Here is a 25,786-nt window from a genome sequence, read left to right as displayed (position 1 = left end):
TGAAAAATGTAGCAGCAAAGCCAGAAAATACTAGAGTTATTATGGTATATCAGTCAAAAGTTGTTTCTAGAAAACTTTTGGCAAATATAATGAAGAAACAAGAAAGAGGAAAAATTTTAAAAGAAGTAATATAATAGACACCATGCTTTTATTATAAGAGAATATTATATAACTTTTGTGGTAATAAAGTTGAAAATATAAATTAAATAGAATCTTTTGGGAAAAAAAAATTTTTTAATTGACACAAGAATTAATGGCCAATAACTAAATAATAAATTGTGAAAGATATCAAAGAATTGCCATTCTTAAAGGTTCTGAGATTAGATGATTTTATAGGTGACAAATTATTTTAAACTTTCAAAGAACAAGTAACTTTCATGTTACTTAACATTTCCCAGAACACTATGAAAAGGTAAAACACTATCCAATTGATTCTTTTAAGCTAAAACCATCATGATACAAAGCTGTCAAAAATCTCCCCCAAAATATAAAATATGTCAATGTAAATATTTAGTTCACCTGTGAATATCAACCCCCTAAACTCTCAAACAAAATGCTAGCAAGCAACATTCAGGAATACATGAATAGTCATTTTCCACAATCACATAGACTTGAAAATGGTGTCATGTGTTATGCTGGTGAAAAGACAATGAAATTTTGAAAACACAGAAAAGTTCAAAAACCATTTAATCCCCATGTTTCCACCATCCAAAAATATCCACAGTTAACATGTGAATATCCTTTCAGCATCTTTTTCCTGTGTGTGTGTATTTTTACATAACTGTGATCATGCTGCATTGTAATCCACACACTGGCAGGGGAAGACCACACACTTACACCCTGTGAGTTTAGATGAGGTTCTCGACTTCTTTAGCCAAGGTCACAGGAACAGCTGAGGCAGAGGTGCTCCCACAGAGCTGGAACAGGTGTGCCGTGCACCAGCTCAGATCCCAGGTCTCCGAGAGGCTGTAACTCAATCTTGAGCAAAACCCAGCATCAGCAAAACCCTATCCTCTCCCAGGGAAAAAAGCAAAGTCAACCCTTAGGTATTCTATCCGTTTCTCTGTCCCCAGCTAACTGGAATCCTGGAAAGCCCATTTCCTCACAAATCTATGGAGAGAATTTTTCACCATGAACATAACATTTAAAGCACTCGACTTTCTATCCTTAACATTTTTACAGCCTCATTTCATTTGAGTCATTTTTCTCACGAGGCTGTGTACATTCTTGGTAATATGTCCTTTTCAGGTTTGGTATACACCCTTGTAAAATCTGAAAATCTGAGCTTAATTCTCATAATAGCAGTTTTAAACTGAATGAATTAATGCCTGATTGGACTAGGTGATAAAATGGGCAGGAACTATAGCAGACACTTTTGTAATTGTTTCATTCATCAGCTTTTGAGATAATTAACCAGAGCTGGAGGTTGGAAGTATGGGGAGAGGGTTCCTCTCTACTTGCTAAATACCAAGTGGGTGGTTGCCTGTTCTGGGACAAGATGTTAATGCACTTTTTCCTCCTCCTCCTGCTAAGTACAGCTAAACTCCATGAATGTTACATATAAAACAAACACAACAAGGCTGAAAGGCAGGGAGATGGCAAATCAGCTCGGGCCTTCGGGCCTGAGGAAAAGACATGGTGGTGACTTCCCTGGGCTTCCTTTTTCTTTATATAGCACAGAGTAGATGCTGGAGAAGCCAGCAACCTGGCAGCAGGCACAGACAGAAGCCATAGGAAAGCCAGTTCTCTGTAACCAAAGGGTCAGGAAATGTATATCCTAGCAAGATGAAAACTTTTTTCTTTTTTTTTTAGACGGAGTCTCTCTCTGTCACCCAGGCTGGAGTGCAGTGGCGCAATCTCTGCTCACTGCAACCTCTGCCTCCCGGGTTCAAGCGATTCTCCTGCCTCAGCCTCCCGAGTAGCTGAGATTATAGGCTCGTTCCACCACGCCCAGCTAATTTTTGTATTTTTAGTAGAGACGGGGTTTTACCATGTTGGCCAGGCTGGTCTTGAACTCCTGACCTTAGGTGATCCACCCACCTCGACCTCCCCAAAGGGTTGGGATCACAGGTGTGAGTCACGGTGGAAAACTTTTAGACAATAACCACCCTATTCCAGACAAACACCATGGGCAAAAAAAAAAAAAAAAACTGTGGCCCCCATCCCCATGAGCAAAGCCTGAGTGGAGGGAGCTTAAACGTCCACCTTTGCACAACTGTAGGGAGACAACCCTCCCTACACCTGCCAACATGGCATTAGTGGAGGCCTGCGAAAACAAGCCGTATTTTTAAAAATCAACGTATTATCATACCAAAAATGTCCAGAATACAATAGAAAATCACTCATCAAGAACAGAAAACCAAACACCGCATGTTCTCACTCATAGGTGGGAACTGAACAATGAGATCACTTGGACTCGGGAAGGGGAACATCACACATCGGGGCCTATCATGGGGAGGGGGAAGGGGGGAGGGATTGCGTTGGGAGTTATACCTGATGTAAATGACGAGTTGATGGGTGCTGACGAGTTGATGGGTGCAGCACACCAACATGGCACAAGTATACATATGTAACAAACCACGTTATGCACATGGACACTAGAACTTAAAGTATAATAATAATAATAATAATAGAAAAAAAGAAAATCACTCATCATACCAAGAACCTGGAAAATCTCAACTTGAACGAGAAAAGACAATCCACAGATGCGAATACTGAGACCAACACAGGTGTTGTAATTATCTGACAAACATTTTAAAGCAGCCATCGTAAAATGCTTCAATGAGCAATTAAAAACAAGCTTGAGACAACTGAAAAAGTAGGGAGGTCTCACCACAGTAATAAAGAAAATACAAGGAAAAGGCAAATATAAATTTTAGAACTGAAAAATTCAATAAGCAAAATTTGAAAAAGTCAGTGGATGAGCTCAACCACAGAATGAAGAGAACACAGGGAAGAATTAGTGAACCTGAAGATGGAACGAGAGAAATTGCCTAATAGGAACAACAGAGAATAAACAGACTGGGGAGTAGGGAAGGACAGAGCCCTGGGGACCTACAGAACTGTAAGAAAAGATCTTACATGGTTGTCATCTGAGTACCAGAAGGACAAGAGAAAGAGAGTGAGGCTGAAAATTATCCAGAAAGTATTCAGACTCATAATGGCTTTAAAAACGCCAAATTTGGCCAGGCACGGTGGCTCACGCCTGTAATCCCAGCACTTTGGGAGGCCAAGACAGGCGATCACAAGGTCAGGAGATCGAGACCATCCTGGCTAACACGGTGAAACCCTGTCTCTACTAAAAATACAAAAAAATTAGCTGGGCATGGTGGCGGGCGCCTATAGTCCCCACTAGTCGGGAGGCTGAGGCAGTCAATGGCGTGAACCGGGGAGGTGGAGCTTGCAGTGAGCCGAGATCGCGCCACTGCACTCCAGCCTGGGAGACAGAGGGAGACTCCATCTCAAAAAAAAAAAGAAAAAAAAAAAAAAAAGCCAAATTTTACAAAAGACATAAACCTACAGACTCAAGAATCTGAACAAATCCCAAACAAGATAAACTCAAAGAAATCCCCGTGCAGACTCATCGGAGTCAAATTTTGAAGACAGAAGACAAGTTTGAAAGCCCGGAAGCAGTGTCCCAGAGAAATGGACATTTACATCCACATAGAAACCTATTCAGAAACATTCATAGCAGCCTTATTCTTAATAGTCCAAAACTGGAAGCAGCCAGAATGTCCCTCATTGGGCGAATGGTTAAAAAAACAGGTGAACCTTTCAAGGTCCGTACCATGGAATCCTACCTGGCAATAAAAAGAAACAAGCTATGGGTATGTTAAAAAAAAACGTGGATGGCTCTCATGTCATTGTGTCGACTGAAAAAAGGCCCATCTCAAAAGGATACTTACTATGAATAAATTCTATCTCAATAATTTAGTTTAAAAAAGAACACATAACTATGTGATTCTATTTCTATAACATTCTCAAAATGACAGCCTTTTAGAGACGGAAAACAGATGAGTGGTTGCCAGAGATTAGGAATGGTAGAGGGCGGAGGTTGGTGTGAGTGACCCTAAAAGTGTGTCATGAGGGAGATCTTTATGGTGATGGGACAGTTTGATATTTTAATAGTGGTGGTGGTTACATGAATCTATGTCAAGCCCATCCGTGTGAAAAGACCACCAACAGGCTTTGTGTGAGCAGCAAAGCTGGTAAGCAGTGGAAAGTTACAATTAAAGGTAGTTATCTATTGTCAGCAGAGGAGGGGTCACAAGGTGCAAGGTGGAGAGATGATGGGACTCACTGTCCAGAAGAAGAATGTCACGAGGCCGATGGATCAATCAGTTGGGGCAGGGCAGGAACAAGTCATCATGGAATGTAAGGTTGGTCAATCAGTTAAGACAGGAGCTGGCTGTTTCACTTCTTTTGTGATTTTCGATTGCCTCAGGCCATCTGGATGTATACCTGCAGGCTGGGGCTCAGAGGCCTGACCATCTATACATGTGATAAAATTACAAGGAACTATATATTGTGCCATTTTCTGGTTTTGATATTATACTATAGTTACATAAGATTTAACCTTGGGAGTAACTGGGTGAGGGGTACATGAACAATCTCTGTACTATTGTTTTTTGCAACTTCCAGTGAATCTGTATTTATTTCAAAATAGAATTTTTTTTTAAATAAGTGAGCCGATCCATCAATCAACAAGTGGATAAAGAAAATGTGATATATATATATACATACACATACCATAGAATACTATTCAGTCATGAAAAGGAATGAATTAATGGCCTTCGCAGCAACCTGGATGGGACTGGAGACTATTATTCTAAGTGAAGTGACTCAGGAATGGAAAACCAAACATCGTATGTTCTCACTCCTAAGTGGGAGCTAAGCTATGAGGATGCAAAGGCCTAAGAATGCTACGATGGACTTTCGGGATTCAGGGGAAAGGTGGGAGAGGAGTGAGGTATCAAAGACTACGAATTGGGCTCAGTGTCTACTGCTCGGGTGATGGGTGCACCAAAATCTCATAAATCACTGCTGAAGAACTTAATCGTGTAACCAAATACCCCCTGTCCCCCGCCCAAAACCTATGGAAATAAAAAATTTTAAAAAAAAATATTGACCAGGACGATGGCTCAAGCCTGTAATCCCAGCACTTTGGGAGGCTGAGGCAGGTGGATCACAAGGTCAGGAGATCGAGACCATCCTGGCTAACACAGTGAAACCCCGTCTCTACTAAAAATACAAAAAAATTAGCCAGGCGTGGTGGTGGGCACCCGTGGTCCCAGCTACTCGGGAGGCTGAGGCAGGAGAATGGCATGAACCTGGGAGGCGGAGCTGGCAGTGAGCTGAGATTGCACCACTGCACTCCAGCCTGGGCGACAGAGCGAGACTCCGTCTCAAAAAAAAAAAAAAAATCCTAAGGTAAAAAAAAAAATGAAAAAAAATGGTATTTGGTAACTGCTCTATGGAGTAGCCATTCTTTTATTCCTTTACTTTCTTAATAAATTTGCTTTCACTTTAAGAAAAAAAAGGTGGGCTGAGGAAGTGAGAATATTTGGTTCACCTCTTGTTTGTCCCTGGCCCTACTAGTCTACATTCCTGAGTGGGTAAAACTTCTCCTGGTTGGGGTCTCTATATTTTTCTATTTTATACTGAGCCATCTCAAAGTGTGTAATAATGGGACATAGATGAGAGGTCTCAGAATGGTGCCCCACAGGCCTTGTTCTCCCCACAGATGTGTTTCATTGCTAAAATGCAATGAAACTTTTCATGGTTAAAACTTTTCAAATTAGTTACCAGCATTTTAAAATCAGGAGATTTGATATAAACCTAAGGATTTGGGACTTCATGTGAAAAAAATCAAAAGATTTGATAATAATCAGCTCTTGTCTCCAGGTACAGAGATAGGCTGGCCTGGAGAAGCAGCATTCGACCTAGTGGGATTCTCCAATTTGGTTCCTTTCCCCTACCTGGGGAGCTGAGGGTCTGCTGACATTTATAATCACATGTTACACATTTGTTTTGCTTATACCTGAACACTTCACTCATGGATGCTACTTGCGTGGCCTCTGTGGGTTCTCAGTTTTCAGCCTGATACACATGTAAATGGTAGTGTTCTAAAGTTACCAGTTTTAAGACCTCCTACAATTCCCAAGGGAACAGAAAAAAATACATTGCATGAATAAATTAGATGATTCCAATCCTTAATGCGGCAAGGGCTGCAATAGAGAAGTGGGCAGTGTGCTAGAGGGACTCGGGAGGAATCATCACTGATGCCTGGGGGAGCTGGGAAAACCTTTACAGAGTAGGGAAACTTAGCCGCTTAGTCCTGCAGAACGAGTAGGAGGTAACAATAACTCAAAGGAAAAAGAGAAAAAGGACTTTCTGGCCCAGAAAGTAGCATGTGCAAGGACACCCTGCTCGAAACAGACCCAGCCTGTCCAGATGCTGAGAAATGTATTATTGCCAAGGTTTAGGGATAGACCCACTGAGGTGAAGCTGGAAATCTGGTTAAGACCAGACCCTGAAGAGCTTCAAAAGCCAAGTTGTATAGAGAAATCATTCTTGGAAGTATTACAGAACAATTACATTTCAGGATAGAAGCAACAGCCTGCCAGTTGGGTTTTTTTTTTCTTTTTTCTTTTTTTTTTTTGGACGATAACTCTAGCAATAGCAAACCTCCTCAAGCCCGCATTTACCATTCTTACTTATGTGGTATGGTGTTAGATGAATTGATATCAATAGTGATGCTATTAATAAAGGATTACTGTTGCCAGGACACTGGTTACGGTTTGGATATCAAGCATGTGTTCTCACAGAGTGCTGAATGAGGAGGAGCAAACATTATTATTCAGTCAATCCCAGTGGAGTGCCCACAGCATGTGTGGTGCGGTGTGGGTACCACAGCTGTCCACACAGCACCAACCAGGCAGAGAGCCTCTCTCTAGGTTACTGGTCAGTTAAAAGTGTGTGGACAATTTTGGGTATGTCTTCAGGCTCCACAATACACTTGGCAGGCAGGAGCATCCTTGACTGTGAGATCCAAGATTTTGTCATTTTGGTTCCAGATCTTTTGGGTTATTTTTTGTTTTGTTGTTTTTTTTGTTTTTTTGTTTTTGAGACGGAGTCTCGCATTGTCACCCGAGCTGGAGTGCAGTGGCACAATCTCGGCTCACTGCAACCTCCACCTCCCAAGTTCAAGCAGTTCTCCTGCCTCAGCCTCCCGAGTTGCTGGGATTACAGGCGCCCACCACCACACCCAGCTAATTTTTTATATTTTTAGTAGAGACGGGGTTTACTGTGTTGGCTGGGCTGGTCTCAAACTCTTGACCTCGTGATCTGCCCACCTTGGCCTCCCAAAGTGCTGGGATTACAGGCATGAGCCACCACGCCCAGCCTCCAGGTCTTTTACTTCACAGTCTGCATTCAGACTTAGCCAAGGCTAGATTCCAAAAGGAAGGTGTCATTGCAGCCATAGGAAGAAACACACCAAGCAGATCATTTAGAGAAAGCTGGACCTCTCTCAAAGGTGTGTTTGGCTCTGACCACTCACAAAACCAGTCAAACATTTCATGAAATCAAAATGCAAAAAGTAAACAAACCATCCGAGAGGGAACCATGCTTCAATTATAGCAGATGAAACTTAGAGTACATTTAAAGAAATATTCTCAGAAAGGAAGAAGTCTGTCTTAAAGGTTGCTGAAGTACTCTCAAATATTTTTTAATTGGAAAACTGACATTATAACCTTTTCAAAAGATTCAATCTTTTTTAAAAAAAACAAACAAAGAAAAAAAAACACTCATTAACCCAGTGATGGATTTTTTTCTCTTTACTTTTTCATTCAGCAATCACACATGAATGCCTATTATGTGCCAGACACTGTGCTGAGCTTTGGTGACACAAAGACTTTTATTCCATGATCTCAATAATGTTTTACGGCTGCTGTCAAATGGCACCATGTTCATGAGATGGCACTGGGTCCAAGAACTTGGTAGGTAGTATGCTAAAAATTGTCCAAGTTTGTGTCATCATGTCAACCAATCCGCGTTATCATTTCAGGAAAAAATCCACTATAATATATTTTTTTTGACAGGGCCTTGCTCTGTCACCCAGACTGGGGTGCAGTGGCACAATCATGGTTTACTGCAGCCTTGACCTCCCAGGCTCAAGTAATCCTGAGTAGCTGGGACCACAGGCACATGCCAGCACACCCAGCTAATTTATTTTTTTGCGGGGAGAGGGGGGGTTTGGTAGAGACAGGGTCTCACTGTGTTGTCCAGGCTGAAGTTAATTTTTTTAGGCATCTTTGGTACGTAAACATGACAAGCAATCGGCACACCAAAATTTTCAGTTTGCAATTTTAAATATATAAAGCCTAGGCCGGGTGCAGTGCCTCATACCTGTAATCCCAGCACTTCGGGAGGCTGAGGTGGAAGGATTGCTTGAAGCCAGGAGTTCAGGACTAGCCTAGACAACGTAGAAAGATCCTGTCTTTAGAAAAAATACAAAAATTAGCCGGGTGTGGTGGTACATGCCTGTAGTTTCAACTACTTGGGAGGCTGAGGAGGGATGATTGCCTGAGCCCAGGAGTTTGAGGCTGCAGGGAGCTATGATCGCCACTGCACTCCAGCCTGGGCAACAACAAATTCTAGAGATATGTGTATATGTGTGTGTATGTGGCTCGGCTGAGTCCATCCTTTCACTAGTACTTGTCTGCAGGGAAATCCATTCCTGGCTTCCTCATCTTGGCTCTGCCACCCTCACTGCTGCAGCTGCCCCACGGTGGGCAAAGCAGCTGCAAGCACCTGTGGTGGGAGCAGTCACTACACTGAGGCCAGAATGGTCAGCTGACCCCAAGGCCCCAGGCAAGGCTGGGTTAGAGGAGCTGCCTTCGTGGAAGTGGGGAGAGTGATCTTGATCCCACAACGGGAGCTACTAGCGCCGTCGCAGGAAAGTCTGCCCCCACGTTTGCTATGATTGTTTCTAGATTATAATGCATACTTTCTACAGGGACCATTGAAACGTGAATATATTTAATCCAGACATCGTAAATTGCACAACCCTTACAAGTAAAGTACGAAGAAAAACCTAAACTCTTGGCTCTCTCCGCTGTTTTAAAAACAGATAATAGTTATGCCAGTAAAGCTGTCATTTTAAGTGAATTTCGTAATTTAAGAAAGGAAAACATTAAAGTATAAGGTTTTTCTGCCCATATAATTCCGATCAGAGATGCTGCCTCCTTGGGCTAGTGTGCCTCATCACTTCAGGACCGAAGCCATTAAAGGCGGACAGCGTGGTAACTATGGAATGGGTACTTTCCAAGAAGTTGAAGTGCCACTTTTCAAAAGACAGTCACTTTGGGGTGCACGCCACAAGGAATCCCACACACCTTGCTGCCTGTGCCGTACACACAAAGCCCAGAGCACACAGAACCAGCAATGCATGTTTTTTTTGTTGAGTGCAAGCAGATGGAATGTCCTGATTGATTTTTCTATGATGTCCAGTGGTTTTGATCACCGATCAGAATGTTCTTTATTCATCTTCATTTGCTAATCGTTGGCAGATGTCACTCCAGAGGGTGGCAGAGAAACACATATCTTTCCTCCACATCTGTGTCCCCCAACCCCATCCTTTTTTTTTTTTTTTTTTTTTTTTTGAGACGGAGTCTCGCTCTGTCGCCCAGGCTGGAGTGCAGTGGCCGGATCTCAGCTCACTGCAAGCTCCGCCTCCCGGGTTCCCGCCATTCTCCCGCCTCAGCCTCCGAGTAGCTGGGACTACAGGCACCCGCCACTGCGCCCGGCTAGTTTTTTGTATTTTTTTAGTAGAGACGGGGTTTCACCGTGTTAGCCAGGATGGTCTCGATCTCCTGACCTCGTGATCCGCCCGCCTCGGCCTCCCAAAGTGCTGGGATTACAGGCTTGAGCCACCGCGCCTGGCCAACCCCATCCTTTTAACAAGGAAGCTTTTGAGCCATGTGTTGTTATGCTTTTTTGTTTATTTTTTGTGTGTTTACCCCCCAGTGTTTGGGGTGTTTTGGGACCTACCAAAAAACTATTTTTTTTAAGTTAAGGGGCACATGTGCAGGATGTGCAGGTTTGTTACATAGGTAAACGTGCCATGGGGGTTTGTGATACAGATTATTTCGTCATCCAGGTATTAAGCCTAGTACCCATTAGTTTTATTTTTCCTGACCATCGCCCTCCTCCCATCCTCCACCCTCCAATAGGCCCCAGTGTGTGGTTCCCTTCTCAGTGTCCATGTGTTCTCATCATTTGGCTCCCACTTATAAGTGAGAACACGCAGTATTTGGTTTTTCTGTTCCTGTGTTAGTTTGGTAAGGATAATGGCCTTCAGCTCCGTCCATGTCCCTGCAAAGGACATAATCTTTTTTTTTTTTTAAATGGTTGCATTGTATTTCATGGTATATGTGTACCACATTTTCTTTATCCAGTCTGTCATTAAGGGGCATTTGAGTTAATTCTGTGTTTTTGCTATTGTGAATAGTGTTGCAGTGAACATATGTGTGCATGTGTCTTTGTGATAGAATGATCTGTATTCCTTTGGGTATATACCCAGTAATGGGATGGCCGAGTTGAATGATATTTCTATCTTTAGGTCTTTGAGGAATCACCACACTGTCTTCCACAATGGTTGAACTAATTTACACTTCTACCAGCAGTGTATAAGGGTTCCTTTTTCTCCACAACCTCGCCAACACCTGTTATTTTTGGACTTTTACATAATAGTCATTCTGATTGGTGTGAGATGGTATCTCATTGTGGTTTTGATTTGCATTTCTCTGATGATCAGTGATGTTGAGCTTTTTTTCATATGCTTGTTGGTCACATGTATGTCTTCTTTTGAAAAGTGTCTGTTCATGTCCTTTGCCCACTTTTTAGTGAGGTTGTTTTTTTCTTGTAAATTTATTTAAGTTTCTTATAAACACTGGATATTAGAGCTTTGTCAAATGCATAGTTTGCAAAAATTTCCTCCCATTCTGTAGGTTGTCTGTTTACTCTGTTGATAGTTTCTTTTGCTGTGCAGAAGCTTGTTAGTTTAATTGGATCTCATTTGTCAATTTTGCTTTTGTTGCAATTGCTTTTGACATCTTTGTCATGAAATCTTTGCCCATTCATGTGTCCTGAATGGTGTTGCCTAGGTTGTCTTCCAGGGGTTTTACAGTTTTAGTTTGTAAATGTAAGTCTTCTTGAGTTGATTTTTGTATATGGTGTAAGGAAGGGGTCCAGTTTCAATCTTCTGCATATGGCTAGCCAGTTCTCCCAGCACCGTTTATTAAATATTCCCCATTGCTTGTTTCTGTCAGGTTCTACAAACTATTAACATGGATCCCAGATGTTCATGTTCAGTCAGAATTCAATCGTCTTTTTTTTGTGTGTGTGATTCCATTGATAGTAACCATCTAGATTCAGCCAACAGGAAAGATGGATTTTTGTTCATAAGGAAGGAAAGAAATATTACGGCCCCTGAGCTCTAACTGTCCCTTGCCCTACTCTGTCTTAAGATCCAGGATCCCTCACTCAATTCTAGACACAAATAACAGGCTGGAAAAGAACGCGCTGCAGCTCAGGCAAGGCGTGAACGTGCAGATGTTGTCTGGTGCTGAAGAATTTTGCCAGACAATCAGTATAGGCGGCAACATCGGTGGAAGAAATGAAAACCCCACTGAGGAAAGTTATGTTCAAACTCTGGTTCCCCTAACCCCGCCGTTCCAAGAGATGCTTTTATTTTTAGCTCTCCTGCAAGATCGTTTCTTGTCTGGTGGTTTTTATAGAAACAAAGCTCCAATGAGTGTTACCTCTATCCCCACCCCCACACCCAGGATTTATGAAAGTCCTCTTGGGGCAAAGCATGTATAAAAGATTTAAGGGATGGGTGAAAGGAGTCCTTTATCATATCCAGGCTGCTTTGCACTTGAGACAGTCAAACGCCCACAAGCTCCCTGGCCCCTGGCCTTCACTGATGCTCGGTCCTATAGAAGCACTGGTCACAGGTGGAAGCAAGCAGATATTTGCTGACTCAACATACAAGAGTGACTGGCATTTTTGGTATTTAGAGCTTGACCTCAAAAGAACACATTATGGTGTCTTTCAATTTTGTTAATAAAGGATGTTGAAGATGTTGAATATTATGTGAGTACTGAAATTTTCTTTTTTGCTCGAACACATTCTGGGTGGATGTATGCTATTTGAATTTTTATGGTTAATTAATTACTATTGGAAAGCATCAGTCAATTTTTCTTGTTATCTTTGAGTATGTAATGACTTTCCGGCAAATTTCAACATGGATATAAACATCAAGTATAAATGTGAAATGCAGTTCCTATAAGCCACAGCACTGGGATTGAATTTTGAAGTCCAGAATATACAAAAGTGTGTCAGTGAGGGATATTCAGTTCTCCAGGAAAGGACTCAAAGGAAGGTTACAGTTTATAACAACATCTCAGCACCTGTAATCACTACAGCACTTAACTACAGGTGGGAAAAGGGAGGAAGCAAGACATGAACTTGGACAGTCCCTCGGTCTCTGGAACCTTCCAGCAGGCCATGAAAGCTCAGAGCAGAACGCCATGCCCTTCCTGACAGCCCTCTGCCTAATCCCTGCCATCATCCTGCATTTTCCTCTAGGGCAAAAACAAAGCAGTCATTTTCATGCTTTGCAAAATAGTTCAAGCTTTTTGGATTTCCTTGCATTTTTGTAGATGATTGGATTTGGGGATGCATTTTAAAAGCCATTCCCAGAACAGCAGCAAAATAGAAACAGCCATTTGAATGTTACACCACCTTCCCTTCCAAAATGGCCACACGAATAACCAGTGCCCGACTACCAAGGGGCACTAACTTCACTCCCGATTTTATTTCTATATATGAGTTGCTTTAACCTTTAGGATGACTTTGACCTCGACGCCTGCTCTTTGAGTTCCAGGTCATGGTTGACAGATGTGTAGGCTGCGTGCCTCCTCCCTCCTTGGGGTGCATGACAGCTTGGTGGTGTTTTCCTGTTTGCTCACTTGGCTTTCCTTCCCTCTCCTTCCCGGGGGCCTCGTGGGCTGGCAGCACCGTGGTCCAGCAGCCCAACTGCAGAACCTCAGTGCCTTCCAGCAAGGGCAGCAGCAGCAGCAGCAGCAGCGGCAGCAGCAGCTCCTCCAGCGACTCAGAGAGCAGCTCAGGATCTGACTCGGAGACTGAGAGCAGCTCCAGCGAGAGTGAGGGCAGCAAGCCCCCCCATTTCTCCAGCCCCGAGGTAAGCGCTGCCTGGCTCAGGCCCCTCCTCTGCCGACTTCTGTCTCCAGGATGATAGCAAGTCCTGGCATCGTCGCTGTCACACTGCTGCAGGTCTCCTCCCTCCTGCAGACCCCAAGCCCGGTGCTGGACAGGAGGAGGCTGTGGGCCTCGGGCTCCACATATTCCCCATGCTGTCCCCTCGTCACAGTGTCCTAATTACGCAGCTTCCTTTGAAGTACAGAAACATCAACTTTCATTGCTCCCAAATCTCTATCTTGACTTCCAGAAATGTCCAAGTATGCTGTAAACATCACTGACGGGAAATAACCTGTGGCTCAGGTCTCCCTCGGGGTCAGCCAGGGCAGTCACTGGACAGGGCCACTCACCGCCGGGGAAGTGTGGCCACCCGTAAATCACAGGGAAAAGGGTTTTATGGATTGGACATGGTCAGATCCTTACCTTTTTGCGGTTTGTCACGGATCAGAAGAACAAGGGCTATAAATATTAATAAAACCTTCTTAACTGTGTTTTGTCTGTGGAAATATAAAAAGAAAAATTAGCATCAACCTACAAAAAGTGATGGAACCTTTTATAGTTGTGATGAGTATCTATGTGGAAGATTTAGGTGCCTCCTGTAAAAACATTAGAAGGTACCAATAAAAACCATTGCTATTTCTACTTTAAAGTAGAAAGGGGAAAATGAAATAGTAATTCAGAGCATGAAGATTCTTGGGAGAGGGCGGAGACAAACTTCCCCAGGCTGCAGAGCTCTAAGGGTAGACTGTCATTTCTAACCAAGGAATAAAATAGAGTTTCTTCTTGAGTGTGTAAACATTTGACATGACTACGATGGTCAGGTTTAATTTTTTACTTGCAACCCTCTGTACCATGTGGGGGGCCATATTCCTAAATAGGCTCTGAAATGGAACTAAACCCACTTCGACAAACCATTGCATGGGAGGGGAGCACCTTAATGGGCCCGATCAGCCCCCCAGTGTCCAGCTTTTCTAGTGGTGCCTTAGATGTTATCATACCTGAAAGCAGTGGTATTTCCATCTCAGGTTCACAGAGTGGCTCTTCAGTCCCTTCAGGTTTTTCCCCTCCCTACTTCTTTCAGGAGGCTGAGGCTTTTTGCAGGAGCACTGTGAAATCAGGGAGATTTTGTTTCCCCACACCCCTCATTTTCTCCTCAGCACCTTTCTGCCCTGCCTCAGGACTCTCCATTCATCTTGAACCATGCCGTCTCTCCACGCTCTCCTTCCCATGAGGTTCTGTCTCTGTCTCTCCATCTATCCATCTATCTGTCCCTCTATTTATCCAACTATCTATCTCTGTATAAGGAGAAGGCTCTTAGCAACATTAACCTATGAAAGCCTTATGGTAACAGAACCCTGGCTTTTCCCAGAAACTAAATTATTATTCCTTCAGCATAATTGCATTTACTCATCCATTCGTTCATTTACTCATTCAGAATTCATTCAACAAATATTTACTGAGCATCAGTCACACAGTACTTGGCCCTGGAATATGCAATTATATGACAGAAAATGTCCCTGTCTTCATAGAGCTGACATTCTAATGGGGATAATTCAAAATGAAAAACATACAGGAGTTAAATAAACTAGAAGAGTTAAGCAGGCTTCTTTAAAGCCTGCTTTATGCTATACTTTGTGGAGAAATTCTGGAATATTTAGTTATAAGAAATAACTGTGTCCCAGGGACAGTGCAAGGACAGGGTAGGCAGTGGGGATATCCAAAAAGTGTTCATGTCTCTGAAGATCACCCATCCAGGCTCCTCCTCGTGGCTTTGCAGGTTAAATTCATGAATGTTCAGTCTTATTTTCATCCTGAAATGTAGGTCCTAGAGCTCCCGTGTTGACTGAAACCTCATTTAAGACCAGTACAGTTGGCTGGGCGCAGTGGCTCACACCTGTAATCCCAGCACTTTGGGAGGCCGAGGCAGGTGGATCATGAGGTCAGGAGTTCAAGACCAGCCTGACCAACATGGTGAAACCACGTCTCTACTAAAAATACAAAAATTAGCCGGGCGTGGTGGTGGGTGCCTGTAATCCAGCTCCTCAAGAGCCTGAGGCAGGAGAATCACTTGAATCCTGGAGGTGGAGGTTGTAGTGAGCCGAGATTACACCACTGCACTCCAGCCTGGGTGACAGAGTGAGACTCCATCTCAAAGAAAAAGAAAAAAGAAAAAAAAAGAGCAGTACAGTTATAAAGTGCTTTAAGCCAGTGCTTTCTAAATGTCACTGAGATAATTACAAAGACTTGAACTCTTGGGTGATGAAAGGAGGTTCTTGTCACTTCTTCCAGCAGCTATCAGAGGCCCCTCACTAAGGAGAGGGGGCAAGAGCCTCCTAAAGAGTCAGTCCTACAAGTTTAAGTCACCTGAGGCCACGTGTGGTTTTGAATTCCTGGCTTCCCTACGCAGAGGACCGCAAAAGCAGCAGGTCATGTGTTAGCCACGCTACATGTTCTTTCTTTCTGCAGGAAAGAAATGTATTTGTTGGAATAAAAGTAAAGTTCTTTTAACATTTTTCCTAAGGATAATAGAGACCCACACACCCTTTAGAAAGAAAATGGGTTTGCAGACTGCAAATGGCAAAGGCGGGAAGTAACATCACCGTGTGTCCTCTGCAGCTGTGCTGCCTGGTCTGGCGGAGCTGGCCCAGGTCACCTTACAGAGAGCAGTGAGACTCCTTTTCCTGAACCCCACATGACAGTCGGGCTCTTCATAGCCATGCACCTCACATTCCGCTGCTCAGACCAGTTTGTGCTGCTTTGAAGCAGAACGCCTCTGTTCCTCACTCCCCTGCTATAACACCCTGCTATGGGCGTAGGAGGCGCCCTGCATTCTCCCCACCGTGTCCCAGCACTCAGAAAACCCACTAGGCTCAGCTGAGTCGTGTAGGAGATGTTCTTTCTGGCTGTGTGTGTTGAGAGCCAATTTGTTTTCACAGAAATCACTGTAGTATGGTAATGCCATGTTCCCACGCAGCATGGAGGGGCCTTCTCTGTGGCATGATGTGGGCTTCATTGGTCTCAGACTACTTTTTCTCACCGGAGTCTAATCTGCTTTCCGGGCACTGTACAGCCTCTTATACCAGAGCTTTGCAGGGGAAGTTGCTTCTCCACTCAGCTAACATGTTGACCCCACACACGGAACTCCCTCGACCTTTGTTGTACAATAAATATTATGTAGGAGAAAAAAAAATATCCTAGACACATAATGTTGAGGAGATCTGGGATAAAAGAGGTTTATCCCACCTCTTTACCGACAGAATCATCACCCAGCGCTTACTATTGCTTGGGTATACTGTGTTTTCCATTGTGACATTTCCCGAATTGATCTGACTCTGGAAACCCTCCTTCATGGGATAGATGAGCTCAAAGCACATTTTGGAAAATGCTGCCCTAGATCGTTCTTAAAAATCAGCAGAAATGTGATTCAAGTTGCTCACTGATTCAATAAGGTTGTCATTTATTAGGTGCCTATGAGGTCCGTGGCAGCAGGTACTTGAAGGATTTAGATGAAGCAGGGAGCAGAGTGCATGGTGAAGAGCTGGTGCGTGAGTCAGAGGGAAGATCAATTAGGGAGGAGAGTCGTGGCTGAAAATATAAAGCAGCGAGCCAGCAAACAAACCAGAACTTTGGGCAGAAACCCCGGGTGGATGGCTCAGGAGGTGGACTGCTACATGCCGTGGCCTGGCGTCTGCAGCCTGAATTTCCCCTCCTCACTGCCACTAAACTCTGTATCCTTTCAGCTTCCTTGGCCACAGTTGCCTCATTTCCAGACTGGCAGATATTCCTGCTCTGCCTAATCTGTGAGGTTGTGGGGGGATGGAAATGATGATGATAAACGAATAAATGGTACAATGTGAGTGACAGCTCATTGTGAGTTCTTATTAGGAGGAGAGACGTGGTAATCTGCCTCCCTGACCTAGTATAGACGCTGCAAGGGATACTAAAGAAACAGAGACCTGGCCCTCGCCTGAAAGAAGCATTTGGCTTTTTTGAAGACAGAAGACGTATATACACATGAAACAAATATGAACATCAAAAGACAAGGCAATTGACTATAACAGAGGGCAACAAGGCCGGGCGCGGTGGCTCAAGCCTGTAATCCTAGCACTTTGGGAGGCCGAGACGGGCGGATCACGAGGTCAGGAGATCGAGACCATCCTGGCTAACTCGGTGAAACCCCGTCTCTACTAAAAATAAAAAAACAAACAAAAAAAAAACTAGCCGGGCGAGGTGGTGGGCGCCTGTAGTCCCAGCTACTCCGGAGGCTGAGGCAGGAGAATGGCGTGAACCCAGGAGGCGGAGCTTGCAGTGAGCTGAGATCCGGCCACTGCACTCCAGCCCGGGCGACAGAGCAAGACTCCGTCTCAAGAAAAAAAAAACAAACAGAGGGCAACAAGCACTGTTTGGAGTGTTCTTGGTGTTTTCTCCAAAATTCAGATCTAATTCTGTCACTTTAGGTTGAAGACTGACATTTCTCAAAGGAATGCGGTCCCCCTTTCATGAGGCTATGCCAGACAGTAGTGGGAGACACAGTGATGCAGCAGTGGAGACAACTGGTCTTGAAACCTAGATGAGTACAAAGTTAGTCTCGGTGGAGCCCCGTAGCTGTGCAGCTCTGGGTATGTCCCTTAGGCTCTCTGAGCCTCGTCTACACGTTAGGGGTGATAACCTTTCTTATCTGTAAAGATTAAATGAGATAATACACGTGAAGTGGGAGTTAAACTGTAGGTATTCTGACAATGAAAGATAATGGACGCCCTTGAATGCCAGCCTTAGGAATTTGGATTTTGTTTGAGAGGCAATAGGAGGTTATTGTAGATCCTTGAGAAAAAAAAAAAAAAAAAAGTATGATTTAGTGATGTGTGGAAAGTGGGTCCTTCAAACTGATTTCTTCGGCTGTGAAGTGCCGAAAAAATGACCCAAAAGCATACCAAGCAGTGGGCCTGTACTAAATGTATTAAATTCTGCCCTTCTGTTGATGTTCCTGCTGGGAAGTTTCAGTGTGAATTTGCCCATGTGCAGCCGTGTTTTGGCTACAGACAGACTTCCGTGTTCTCTCACATATGAGATGTGAGCTGTAGAAGGCTCCGGATGGTGGCAGCGAGGAGAACTAGCGTGAAACGCAGTGGCGGGGCCAGCGTGAGGGGTGTGTTCTACCGTGTGTGTGTGTGTGTGTGTGTGTGTGTGTGTGTGTGTCGGCCCTCTCCCAATATGTGCACTCTTTCTGCAAGAGCCCCCTTCGGCACCCGTTCATACTTCCTGTGCCCCATTTCTCTAGGGAAGCTGAGGCACAGGTGAAGGCACTGACTTAATGAGAGAAAAGGGGGTTGGGGAGACAAAATTAGAAGCCATTGTTTTTTGCCACCAAAGTAGCTTTCAGGCGGTCTCAGCTAATCTCAGGGGAGGTGAGGGATCCCCTTGGCCGAGAAGCTGTTCTGTGTCCCACTCTCCTGCTTTCTGTGACCATGGGAGGACACCTACCACTGCCACATGCACCGGGCATGCTCCATAGGTTTCCCATGTTCCCTTTCTCTGGAGAAGCTAAATAAAGCGAGGTCATGATTTGCATAGAACTCAGAGGTGCAAAAATGTTCTGTCTTTCTACTCATTTGCATATTTCTCTGGAGCCTCTGGTTCTGTTGGTGGCATGAAAACAGGCAAAGAAAAAAGTCATGTCAGAGACCAGAATCTGTGTCAGGGCCAGGGGCGGTCCCCCCTTCCCCACGTATACTCAGGATGGGCTTCTGCATCCTCACAGCCCAGGGAAGGGGCCTTCATCCTCCTTCTGGCCTTCACTGAAATTTTCCTGCTTCTCCAAGTCACCAGCCACCCTGTGCCAGTCTGCCCTGAAGGGCAGTTGGTCCCATCTGGTTTGGGGCAGCCAGCAAGAAGTCCACAGTCCCTGTCATAGCTCTGGTTGCCCGATCTCTGGTTGCCCGATCCCCACGCTCTGTGGCCAATTCCTCTTGGCCCCCGGCCCCTCTGGTCCATCAGAGGCTTCCCACTTCCCTGAGCTGTGCCCCGGACTCAGCCAGGGCCCCTGCATCTATGACACAGCCCTCTTGTTCCCCCTCTGAAATCCTCAATGCCTGGGGTGAGGCCAAGAGCCCTGAGTGCTGCTCTTTTTTTTTTTTTTTTTTTTTTTTGAGACAGTCTCGCTGGCTCTGTCGCCCAGGCTGGAGTGCAGTGGGGCGATCTCCGCTCACTGCAAGCTCCGCCTCCCGGGTTCACGCCGTTCTCCTGCCTCAGCCTCCCGTATAGCTGGGACTACAGGCGCACACCAGTACGCCTGGCTTATTTTTTGTATTTTTAGTAGAGACAGGGTTTCACCTTGTTAGCCAGGATGGTCTCGATCTCCTGACCTAGTGATCCGCCCGCCTCGGCCTCCCAAAGTGCTGGGCCTCCCAAAGATACAGGTGTGAGCCACCGCGCCCAGCCGAGTTCTGCCCTTAATACAGGCCTCACTGTTGAAAAACACACCTTGATACTTCAAAGGAACCTTTTCTAATGTATTATGTTAAACTGTTTTTTCTCTGGCAACAGACTCAATTTGCTGTAGACTTAAACCTATCAAGCTTGAAGTGTGGAGCCTAAGCAGTGTCTTCTTACTCTAGCCTTGTATCTGGTCTCCCCTGAAACAACGGATGACACGAATTCGAAAGGTGGAAGGCCATAGGGAAGAAAAAGCGTATCACCGTAGCCAACATATTTTCCCCATTTCACTTAGAGTCACAAATTGAAAATACTCTGGCTAAAATTCTGTTATTCTCAATACACCTTTTTTCTCTTATTAATCATAATACTAGATAAATTGACTTTCTTTAGACATTGGCATTTAATCCCTGTAAAATTATTGGATTGGTCCTTTATTTATTTATTTTTTCCGAGACATAGATTCTTTAGAGACACAACTGAAAACAACAGACCTCTTCCAGGAACAATATGCATCTACACATTTCCCATCCATTTCAGGGCATTCCCTAGCCATCCCCACACCTTCAATCCCAGAGCCAACCTGTAGGCCACAGTTCAAAACCAGTGACTTTCTTGAGTTGCTGTAAGTCAGCAAAACTGCTTGCAGGAAAGTGTTCCATCTCACCTCCGTGTCTGAAATATTTCTAGCACAGTGTGATGGAAGCAGGTTGAGGAGAGACTGACCCAGTCAGGCTGCCAAAGATACACAAGTCCCTCTGAAACAGTTCTATATGCAAAACCAGCCATCTTCCCAAGGTCATTGCTCCTACCACCAAATAACTACAGCCTACCTGCCCTCAACACATAAATCATGTGTTAATTGTTTGGGATTGTAGGTTCCACTTAGTCCCCTCTTCAGATCTTCCCAAAGGTTTAAGTCTCACCAAAAAAAACAAGGGATTTATGCTCAGGGCCTCTAAACTATTCTCTAGTTACGTTTTGGAGAATTTCAAGTTTACATATGTACATATAATTATAAAAAAAAAAAATCTATACTAACAAAAGTACTAGGAAATGGGTTCTAATGAGGCACAATGCTTTCGCTATTTTTCCAAAGAGACTTGGAAGTGCTGCAAGGACATTTAGTGCCACGGGCAGGTAAGGACAGCATCATCCAGGCATCCTGAGTGCCACATGGAGCTGTGACACACACTTAATGCTTCCATTTTCCCTTTGCTTCCAGCCCATTCGTTTTCTGCTCATACCCTTAGAGGAGTTAAGTCAAGATAAAAACAGCCAGGCCCCTTTAAGTGAGCCTGTAATGAAAGATGTTTTGTTTGTCACCGGTTTCCTGCTTTCAGGCTGAACCGGCATCCTCTAACAAGTGGCAGCTAGATAAATGGCTGAACAAAGTGAATCCCCACAAGCCTCCTATTCTGATCCAAAATGAAAGCCACGGGCCGGAGAGCAATCAGTACTACAACCCGGTGAAAGAGGACGTCCAGGACTGTGGGAAAGTCCCCGACGTTTGCCAGCCCAGCCTGAGGGAGAAGGAGGTCAAGAGTACCTGCAAGGAGGAGCAGAGGCCGAGGACAGCGAACAAGGCCCCTGGGAGTAAAGGCGTGAAGCAGAAGTCCCCGCCCGCGGCCGTGGCCGTGGCTGTGAGCGCAGCCGCCCCCCCGCCGGCAGTGCCCTGTGCGCCCGCGGAGAACGCGCCCGCGCCCGCCCGGAGGTCGGCGGGCAAGAAGCCCACCAGGCGCACGGAGAGGACCTCAGCCGGGGACGGCGCCAACCTCCACCGGCCCGAGGAGCCCGCGGCCCCGGACGCGCTGGGGACAAGCGTGGTGGTCCCCCCGGAGCCCACCAAAACCAGGCCCTGTGGCAACAACAGAGCAAGCCACCGCAAGGAGCTGCGCTCCTCCGTGACCTGTGAGAAGCGCCGCACGCGGGGGCTGAGCAGGATCGTCCCCAAATCCAAGGAGTTCATTGAGACAGAGTCGTCATCGTCATCCTCCTCCTCGGACTCCGACCTGGAGTCCGAGCAGGAGGAGTACCCTCTGTCCAAAGCACAGACCGTGGCTGCCTCTGCCTCCTCCGGGAGTGATCAGAGGCTGAAGGAGGCAGCTGCCAACGGGGGCAATGGTCCCAGAGCCCCTGTAGGCTCCATCAACGCCAGGACCACCAGTGACATCGCCAAGGAGCTGGAGGAGCAGTTCTACACCCTGGTCCCCTTTGGCCGGAACGAACTTCTGTCCCCTCTAAAGGACAGTGATGAGGTCAGGTCTCTCTGGGTCAAAATCGACCTGACCCTCCTGTCCAGGATCCCAGAACACCTGCCGCAGGAGCCAGGGGTCTTGAGCGCCCCTGCCACCAAGGACTCTGAGAGCGCACCGCCCAGCCACACCTCAGACACACCTGCAGAAAAGGCTTTGCCAAAATCCAAGAGGAAACGCAAGGTAGGCCTGGGGCTGGGACTGGGGTGCAGGGGGCGGGGGTGGTGCGGGGCGTGGAGGGAAAGGGGCTGTCTCTTAACTTGTGGGTACTTGGGTAGAGCACCCATAGGCTGCTGTTAGGGACCGTGGGCTGCCGCAGGAGTTGTGTGCGTCCTTACCTAACACACACTTCCAGGGTACTTTCTATATCCAGACACTGTTGTAAGCACTGAACATCTAACTTGGCTGAGTCCTTAGAACTGCTCAGTGAGGGAAGTACAATTATTATCCTTTTTTTTTTTTTTTTTTAAGAGGGAGTCTCGCTCTGTCGCCCAAGCAGGAGTACAATGGCACCATCTCGGCTCACTGCCACCTCTGCCTCCCAGGTTCAGGCGATTCTCCTAACTCAGCCTCCCGAGTATCTGGGATTACAGGCATCCACCACCATGCCCAGCTAATTTTTTTGTATTTTTAGTAAAGACAGGGTTTCACCATGTTGGCCAGGCTGATCTCGAATTCCTGACCTCAGATGATCTGCCTGCCTCAGCCTCCCAATGTGCTGGGATTACAGGCATGAGCCACCACGCCCAGCCTATTATCTGTGTTTTATAGTTATAGGTAATTAAGCCTTATCCCACTGCATGTCAAAATAGGAAATATTTATCAAGTGTGTGCACACACAGCTGGATGTAGGCTCTGTGAGAAAGCTGAACACATTAAGAACCCCACTCTTTGCCCAGAGGAATGGGGTGACATTGATAGTGGGATCACTCGTTGACCCAAGAGGCCAGTGGCCTCATGAAGTTCAAGGCTGTGGCAGGTGAAAATGAATACGGCAGACCCTAATGCAGTATCAAGACCAGCAGCTGTTGCTTCCGTTAACATTGGTCAAGGAGGGCTTCATGGTGGAGGGGCCCTGAAAACAGGGCTCTGTGGAGGAGGGACATTTGAATACGTCCAGGCTCACAGGTGGAAGCAGTGAGGCCAGGGGGTGAGAAGGGCAGAGCAAGGACAGGGAGAGCTGGGGGCATCTCTGGCAGCAGACACTGAACGTGTAGCCCATTTCGAAGGTTTTTGCGCAGGGGAATACCTTAGTCATCCATTGAAGCCAATTTTGAGGATTTTTAACCCTTCCTGTTACCGTGTATTCAAAAGCAATTTTTACCACAGTGAAAAATACAATGGGTGACAGACCAAGATTGCAGTATGCATGGATGGCTCCAAATTCAGGACAAAGTTTTCAGTAACAGCTCACAGGTCTATAGGTCCCCATGACAGATGCTGCTCTAGGCACTTTATACATGTTAAATCATTTCATCCTTATAACTTTCTGAGGCAAATATTATTGTCATACCCACTTTACGGAGAGGGAACAGGCTCACAGAGCCTAAAGCAGCTTTGCCCAAGGTTACATAGGTCCTCAGGGGCTGAGCCAGGAATGAACCCAGGCTGTCTGGCTTCAGAGCGTCACAATAAGAAACCAGTCTGAGGTTTGTATATTTTACAGTTTTCTGAAGGCAGTCTAGTTGATCAATAGAAAAGTTAGACTGGACACATATGTTTCACAGCTATTTTGAATCCCTAATTGAGAAGGGGACTAAGGAGAACACCTTGTTACCTTGTCCTGGCTACAGTGAATATATTCCTTGCTTTGTAGGTGTGCATGGAGGAGGCACGCAGTCTCCTTTTTATGACAATCAACTTTGTGACCTAAGGGCACCTATGACCAGAGAAATTTATTCTAGGCCAGGCGCGGTGGCTCAAGCCTGTAATCCCAGCACTTTGGGAGGCCGAGATGGGCAGATCACGAGGTCAGGAGATCAAGACCATCCTGGCTAACACGGTGAAACCCCGTCTCTACTAAAAAATACAAAAAACTAGCCGGGCGAGGTGGCGGGTGCCTGTAGTCCCAGCTACTCGGGAGGTTGAGGCAGGAGAATGGTGTAAACCTGGGAGGCGGAGCTTGCTGAGATCTGGCCACTGCACTCCAGCCTGGGCGACAGAGCAAGACTCCATCTCAAAAAAAAAAAGAAATTTATTCTAAAGTACCAGGCCGGGTACGGTGACTCACGTCTCTAATCCTAAAACTTTGGGAGGCCGAAGTGTGCAGATTGCCTAAGCTCAGGAGTTCGAAACCAGCCTGAGCAACATGGTGAAATCCCATCTCCACTAAAATACAAAAAAGTAGCCGGACATGATGGTGTGCGCCTGTAGTCCCAGCTACTCAGGAGGCTGAGACAGGAGAATCACTTGAACCTGGGAGGTGGAGGTTGCAGTGAGCCAAGATCATGCCACTGCACTCCAGCCTAGACAACAGAGCAAGACTCCATCTCAAAGAAAGAAAGAAATAAAATAAAAAATAAAGTTCCCAAGGATGTGTTTCTTCACGTAATATTAATAACATTAAGTAATTTATCCCTATAAAGCAGAATTTGAAGCCCTTGCAAGAAAGTTCATGAAAAGAAATATCTTCAAGGGGCAGCTTTTTGCTTTTCCTTGGTATGGATGCAAAGAAAAAAAAAAGTTTTTTTTTTTTTGAGATGGAGTTTCTCTCTTGTTGCTCAGGCTGGAGTGCAATGATGCTCCACCATCTTGGCTCACCACAACCTCCACCTCCCGGGTTCAAGTGATTCTCCTGCCTCAGCCTCCCGAGTAGCTGGGATTACAGGCATGCGCCACCATGCCCAGCTATTTTTGTATTTTTAGTAGAGACAGGGTTTCACCATGTTGGTCAGGCTGGTCTCGAACTCCTGACCTCAGGTGATCCGCCTGCCTCGGCCTCCCAAAGTGCTGGGATTATAGGAGTGAGCCACTGCGCCCAGCCAGCAAAGATAATTTTATAAAGACACCCCAACATAGTTTCCACCCAGCACTGGCCATTATTAGCCTGCAGTGGGCACCCTTAGTTGGTCCCCATTGCCCTGAGAATGCTCACATATAATGGAAAGTGTGTGGATTTTCACACCAAGCTGACCTGACCTCAAATCCCGTCTTTCCCATTTACCTCCTGCAGGGCCAGCTTTTTATGGGCCCCATGCATGGGACCACACTGGTGTGCATCACCCAGGGCACCTTGGAGTTGAATGCTTGTGGCTGCCATCTTAAAATTTGTCCTGTAATCTTTGAATTTGTGATGCTGCACATTGATGGTACATGTGCAGGGGCACATGGAGCTTTGACTCACTGTGTTCCCACCTCCTGCCTGTTTCTGCAGCCGGTTCTGCCTGCACTTCTGCCTCCTGGCACCCTGGGCCTGAGGCAGCCTCCCACTTCCTGTCTGAGTCCAGGGACCATTGCTGCTCTTGGGGGCCTAGGTGCAGGCACAGGAAGGATCTTGCCCATCCCTGATCCAGGTAGTAAGACATTCCAAAGAGGGTCTTGCAATCCCTGGGGGTTGCCCATTGCTGTGGGTTATTGGGGAAATGCCTGACAACTCGGACACCACAGGTAGGGCCTCTGATTGGCAGAAGGGGAATGCACGGCCACACTGGTAGGCTGCACACATATGCCTCATCCCAGGGCAGACAGGGCTCTTGAGAGGCTACACTCGCCCCTGCTCCAGGTATCCCCATGCCCAGAGAAGTACAACATGTATAGCAAATACTGTAGACACCTCCATGACAGACTATGAAAGAAAGGAAAATGTTTTCTAT

At 45.8% G+C, this 25,786-nt stretch overlaps 1 protein-coding gene across 5 annotated transcripts in view; it reads left to right on the top strand.

Moving 5' to 3' along the window:
- The window catches only part of AFF3 (AF4/FMR2 family member 3), a 639,560-nt gene that overhangs the window by 570,223 nt on the left and 43,551 nt on the right, over positions 1–25,786 (top strand). For all 5 annotated transcript variants that reach the window (XM_033239032.1, XM_033239033.1, XM_033239031.1 and 2 more), the window contains 2 exons: positions 13,084–13,270; positions 21,063–22,157. In XM_033239032.1, coding sequence (XP_033094923.1) covers positions 13,084–13,270; positions 21,063–22,157 — 1,282 coding nt within the window. The remainder of the gene's footprint in view (positions 1–13,083; positions 13,271–21,062; positions 22,158–25,786) is intronic.

This window comes from Trachypithecus francoisi, unplaced genomic scaffold, assembly GCF_009764315.1.
Source record: "Trachypithecus francoisi isolate TF-2019V2 unplaced genomic scaffold, Tfra_2.0 Lachesis_group17, whole genome shotgun sequence".
Classification (NCBI taxonomy): Eukaryota; Metazoa; Chordata; class Mammalia; order Primates; family Cercopithecidae; genus Trachypithecus; species Trachypithecus francoisi.
This window is presented reverse-complemented; position numbering and strand designations above follow the sequence as displayed.